Source organism: Convolutriloba macropyga, chromosome 2, assembly GCF_964194025.1.
Source record: "Convolutriloba macropyga chromosome 2, txConMacr16.3, whole genome shotgun sequence".
Classification (NCBI taxonomy): Eukaryota; Metazoa; Xenacoelomorpha; order Acoela; family Convolutidae; genus Convolutriloba; species Convolutriloba macropyga.
This window is the reverse complement of record NC_134469.1, coordinates 37,500,810-37,507,053: the sequence shown is the minus strand read 5'-3', so window position 1 is coordinate 37,507,053 and position 6,244 is coordinate 37,500,810. Positions and strand designations below refer to the sequence as shown.

Sequence of the window (6,244 nt, the reverse complement as noted above, 5' to 3'; positions counted from 1 at the left end):
CCATCTGTTCGTTCTATTGTATATAAAAATAAGACACGAATGTCCTAACTGTCTATCTATTGGAAAGTTTTCATGCTGACGTTGTAAAAACTCTGTTAAGGTTTTTTTGAAAAGAGTTTTGTTCTCCGTCGCTCTTACGTTAAGGGGTAACTTGTTCCATTTTTGTACGCTCTTCTAAATCAAAGATCTTTTACTCTGGTGCGTATACTTTTCCGTTTTTATTATCAGCTGTTTTGTCCGTTTGTTCTGTTTTAACTGCAGCCGGTCTGCACATTTTTTAAATGTTTCTGATACTATCCTCTAATTCAAGTCTGTGTGGAGTTTCAATATACTAAACTTTGAAATAATTAATTCAGCTGGTAGGACATGCGATTGGAGGAGGATAGCACGACAATGATCGAATTTACGACGCATGCAACACTCTTATGCCCCAATTAATCTGTCGATTTATACGCTGTATGTTTTTTGCTGACAATGTTTGTAAATAAACTCCACTGAATGACAAATGAGACAGGACTAAAGATTTGAAAACTTGCAGCCTTACTTCCAAAGGTATATGGTTTCTTACCAGATATAGTGAGCGAATGTCGGCCGCCATTTTTTTAAAACTACATTTAGATAGGCTTCAAAAGTCAATTTTGAGTCAAGGTGTATTCCTAGATAACGACAACTCTCAGCAGATTTTATTAAATTTCCGTTAAAAGTAACTTTTGGTTTTAATTCGTCCCTGGTAGAAAAATGAAGTAGTTCTGTTTTATCAGCATTCAAAGTGAGTTGGTTTTCCTTCAAGTAACTGTCAGTCTTCAATAAAATATTTTTAATTTTTGTTGCAATTGTTTCTCCTGGTTCATATCAACATAGAATACTAGTATCGTCTGTAAATTGAGCAAGCTCAAAGTCACCTTTGATTTTTTCTGAAAAATCGTTAACGTATAAAAGAAAAATTAAAGGTCCTATACTGTACCTTGCGGTACTCCATGATTAACGAAAATGGGTTCTGAGACCCCGATGCCTATTTTGACTCATTGTGATCTTTCTTCGAGATAAGATTTCAATAATTTAACTGCAGGCTCAGAGAAGTTGAAGCACTCTGCTTTTTTAAAAAAGTATTTTGTGCGAAATTGAATTGAATGCTTTTGCAAGGTCTAAGAAAATTGCTGCATTGTGTTTTTCCCATTTTCATGGTTTTCTATTACTGTCTTAGTGAAAAACAATGCTGCATCTGTTGAAGATTTTTTGTTTTGGAATCCAAATTGCTCTTTATTCAACAGATTGTTTTTATTAATGTGATCCATTCAACAGATTGTTTTTATTAATGTGATCCATTTAAAGTAGCTTTTGTTTTAGGAAGCAAGGAAGCATTTGTGTACGAAGCGTGTTGCGCAAAAATGCTGTATATGTGCTCTGGCGAGAGGGTTAAAGCTCATAAACTGCTATCAGATATTCAGAAAGTTAAGCCACGTAGGAAGAGACATTTGTATGCAAAGCCTGATTATTGCCAGTTGGCTAAGAGAAGTGTTCAAAAGCTGAAGGAACTTGAACTGCTGCTTAACTTCTCATTGGAGACCAGAGGAAAAAGTGCTCAACTTGAAAAAATTACAGACCTTAATTTCAGTGGTCAACAACAGGTGTGGACACCCCATGGAACCCGAATTTTGCCAGCTGATCAGCTATCTCAAACAGATCAAATGGAATTGGGTCCTGACAATTGCGATGAATCAAACACACGAAATGATAATGACTCCAGATCTGGTGAAGTTATATACCTCAGCGACAGCGATAATAATTGTAGTGACAGTCTAGAGAACGAGAATCGAAAACTTTCAATATATCTTGAAAATCTAAAGCAGGACCTAACGGCCCTGAAAAAAATTCTTCAGACTACTAATTTTCCTGAATCTGTTCGAACTCCTGCCTTAGTTGACTTGAAGTTTGAGAACCTTCAGCTGCTAAAAGGAAATAGTTTTGTGGATTCATTACAGTTAAATTTGGATTGGAACTCGAGAAAAAGTCAATTTATTGTCACCTGTCTGTGCAATGATCGGTACTTTTTTTACGGAAGAAAGTCTAAGTCCGTTTGTTCCCTGACTATGGCTGTGAACGAGAGTTTGAGAAAAGCAAAGAACTGCATGCTTCATGTCAAGAGTGAAGCGAGTGAGCTGTGTATTCCTGAAAGGAGTTCTGATGATTTGTGCTTGTTGGCATCTTTGTTTGAGGCGAGAACAGGTCTAACTGTGGACTCTTTGAATATCGACTTCAAGCCAAGGTTGAACAGATGGCGATGTTTACTGGAGTTGGATGACCAGGTGTTGAGGTCGGCTTTGTTCGTTACTAAAGAGGAGGCACTCCAGCAGTTGATGCTGCATTATCTAACCAACTTTTTCAGGTTTAAGGTGGTGGAGTAAATAATTTGGCTATATGTATTCTGAGTGATTAAATTGTGTTTTTATAGCTGCGAAGCTGTAAGCTGAGCGTAGCTATATTGCGGTGCTCTTGGTTTTTACAATTCAAAGAATTTGAATTGTATTGGGGCGCTGTCTTTTTTTTTTAAGATCTGTTCACACATTTTCATGATTTTTGAAGTCAAATTGGAGTGGTGATTTTGGTCACGCCGAAACAGGAAATGGATCGAAAAAGCGAGTGGTTTTGCGGCGTGAATTTTTTTCGCTCTAATTTTAAAGTAGAGTGAGAAAACGGTGTTTGAACAAAAATTCGCTTTCTCGCTAGTGGTTTTTTGTTCACATGCGGCAATTTCACTCTGATTTTTACTGTTTTTTCGATTTTTTGGATCGGATTTTTTTTCTAAATAGCTTTCCCAATCAATTCACAGCTCATTCTGGACCTAGATTTTTGTTAGAATCAAAATTACATATCTCACTAGTGGTTTTTTGTTCTCCCTAGCAGCATTTTGACATTGATTTTCTGTTTTTTTTTTGTTTTTTTCATCTGAATTTTTTTAGAAATGGTTTTCCCAATTCACCCATTGTCCGTTCTAGGTCTAGTTGTTTGTTGAGTCAATGAAAATTCTTTGAATTGTACGTCAGGACTTGTCCTGCTATGTTTTTTTGTTTCGTCGTCTGACGCTCTTTTTTCGTTTTACATTTGTTCACACAGCAAAGCTGAAAAAGTCAAATTTTCTGAATGACTTCTTCCTCTCACTAACGGCATTTGCGCGCGTGACGTCATTTCTCACTCGCTTTACCGAAAGTTTTTAGGTTATTTGCGTGATTAGATTTTGATCATATGTGACTTACCTCACTCAATAAAATGACTTTTCCACTTTAAAACTTAAGTTTAATTTGAATTTGTTTAAGGTCAAAGGAACTCATATGTCCAGTAAAGGTCCCTAATAAGAGGCTTCTGTGGAATGAATTTTAACAAGCTTTACCAATTTATCGCTGAATGTTTTTTTACCTAGCTTTTTGAGCGGCGTCGATTTTTTTTTTCAATTTAGATCTGTATCTGTTTCTATCTCTATTATATGGCACGCAGGTCTATTCTTTCGCAGCTATTCCGGCAATCTGCCGGCTATGTTAATTTTTGATTTGCTGATAAGATTGGGTAAATAATACATTTTACCAATGAAGCAATAATGACTTTTGTTGGCTTCTTCGTGTATTTTTACTGCCAAAATATAGAATTCAAATGGGCATTAGAGTATTCTGTTTTAACAATCTTGGATAACATTTATTTCTTTGTCATTAAACAGAATATTTTCAAGCTATGTCCTGTCTGAGAAGAGATGACTATCATGTAAGTTTGTCCAAGTGCAATTCTGACCGTTGATCCTGTGAAATGGTATCCTCAGCGTTTTGTTCTTGTTAGATTTCTGAGATGACATTGTTCTTTTTGATGGGAGGGCATGACATCTCTTAGTGGTAGTTACTTGCTGCCAGCTTTTGTTATCTTTCTCTCGGCTAACTAACGTAATATATTTATTTCTTTTATAGTTCAAATGTTTCTTCAATTTTTCCTTGTGCGGGTTACATTACGAAAAAGTTAAAGTTAAAGTGATGCAACTGTCGTATTCCAGTGGTACTAATAAGTGATTTGAACTGCATTTGTCATTTTCTCTTATCAATCACAAGCCGGAAGCTTGATACTGTGGCTCTGTAAATTGGCGGAAGGGAGAATTGAACTGTGACCTGTTTGATAACAGAAGCTTTGAGCTAAATGTGCCTTAATGAACGCGTTATCGGTGAGTAATCATTGTTCAATCAATTTACAAAGATTTTGCTTAAAATGCTTTTTCGTTCCTGAATTTTGTTTCGTTCGCTCTGCTGGGGGAGGTATCGTTGTTGGAATCGAGTGCCTTCCTGGTTCTTCTAGATCTCTTTGTGAGGTTATCATAAAAATGAATTGGTGCTTCAGTGGGGGAAAAAGATGAGATTTTCTTTTTGAGCATAATCGTTTGCTGGGAGAAAAAAATGATTTCGTTTTGTGCTTTTGCCTCTCAATCAATAGGATTATAGTATTACTTTGGAACTGAGACTTGGTAGCTACGGTAGAAATGATAGTGGTGCAGCTACTGGGATGGTCTTAATTTAAGGTTAAAAGGTCATTTTTAGGAATTTTGGGCTCAAAATGGTGCAATTTTTCATGTTTTTGTTTTTTTGTTTGATTAGTCTTAGGTTGAAGTTTTTAAAAGTTGATTAAGGTCGTTTGCGACCCAAATTTGCTTGTTATGACCATTTTATGAGCTATAAGTTTTGGTACTACAAACACAAACACGCAAAATAATACTAATTTTTGCAATTTTTTTTCAAGTTATTGGTGAAATTTTTTGTCATTTTTTGAGTTTTTCCAGCTTCAGGGGACAGGGATTCTCCTTTAAGGTTTGATAATAGGGTACTGCATCGTTTATAGTAATAATAAATTGGTTTTCAACGTTTTAATGTCTCGAATTTTAGCATTTTTTTAAAAAAATCTGCAATTTTTTTAAGGTTTCCAAAAGTTTTTGTCAATTTTTGATCTTTGTCCTATCGCAAGTGCCAGAAAACCTGTTCAACGGTCTGATAAAGAGTTACTGCATGGTTGTCATTTTCAATAGATTTGTTTTCAACAATTTAACCTTTCGAGTGTTAGACATTTCTTGATAAAATTTGCAATTTTTTTAAGCTTTTGTCTTTTAGTCAGTTTTTCTCACCTCAGTAGCCAACTAACCTCATCCAAGGTTTGATAGTTTGTTATTAAAGTTGCTAGGGGCAAGTGAATGGTTTTCTATATTTTATTTGAAAAAATTTCTATTTATTGAAATTTGAAATTTTTTCTAAAAATTATTGCCAATCGGTCTTTGAGCCCATGAATTTTTGAAGGCTTGGAATTGGGTTACGGGATGGCGTCTAATAGCCTCTAGATACACAGAAACGATTCGGAAGATTTTAATATCACGATTTTCCGTAATATTTCATTAAAATTTGCAATTGATTTCTTTTTTTTTAACTTTTCGGTCATTTTCGAGTTAATCGATCTTCAAGGGCCAATGAATTTCTTTCAGTTATTGCAGATATAATACTGGACCGATTTCAGAAACAAAAATTGGTTTTGAACATATTTTTGAAATAGGTATACTTAAAGAGATCAAATTTTGCCTTAGGGGTAAAGGCTTCTAGAGTTTTAGCAATGAGTATATTTTTATTCAGTTTTTTTTGTTGTTTTAATTTCTGTTTTTTGGAGATGATTTTGTTTCTTTTACGGCTGGCCTTGTTCTCGTGATCTGCTGGTCAGGTAGAGTACTTCTAAGTTTTTCATTCAATTCTGTGAATTGTATTTCAGGACTTGTCCTGCTATGTTTTTTTATTTCGTCGAATAAAAAAATGTTTCGCTTTACCTCATTTTGCCGCTTTTTTAACATTTTGCGTGATATCTTTTTGACTTCTTTAGGCTAGTTTCTCTCTTCTCTCATTCTGCTAAGAGTGATTTTGAACATCAGTTGCTCAGCAAAGCAATTCAAAATGAACAGAGTCAGTATAAAAAATTGAAGTCAGAAGTAGAAACGGGATAAACCCATAAAGCCCAATTTTAGATGCCCGCTATTTGAACGTCGTTCCTATAAGTCTTAGTTACCATCTCTAATGCTTATTGGTATTTTTGTAGCCCCTGTAGCCTCTCTCTAAGAAACAGAAGTACGTTATGTTCAACTACGAAATGCCATCAAAATAAATCGGACTTAAAAATGTTTTTGTACAAAAATCTTTTTTTTTTCAATATCTTCTTTCAATCCCAATCATGCTTATTGGAATCA

The 6,244-nt window shown here is 34.9% G+C and overlaps 1 protein-coding gene across 2 annotated transcripts in view; it reads left to right on the top strand.

Annotated features, from left to right (window-relative positions):
• The window catches only part of LOC142358640 (uncharacterized), a 478,284-nt gene extending 475,780 nt beyond the window's left edge, over positions 1–2,504 (top strand). For both annotated transcript variants that reach the window (XM_075410104.1, XM_075410103.1), the window contains exon 5: positions 1,348–2,504. In XM_075410104.1, coding sequence (XP_075266219.1) covers positions 1,348–2,405 — 1,058 coding nt within the window. In that variant the 3' untranslated portion in view covers positions 2,406–2,504. The remainder of the gene's footprint in view (positions 1–1,347) is intronic.
• Positions 2,505–6,244: the final 3,740 nt, after the last annotated feature.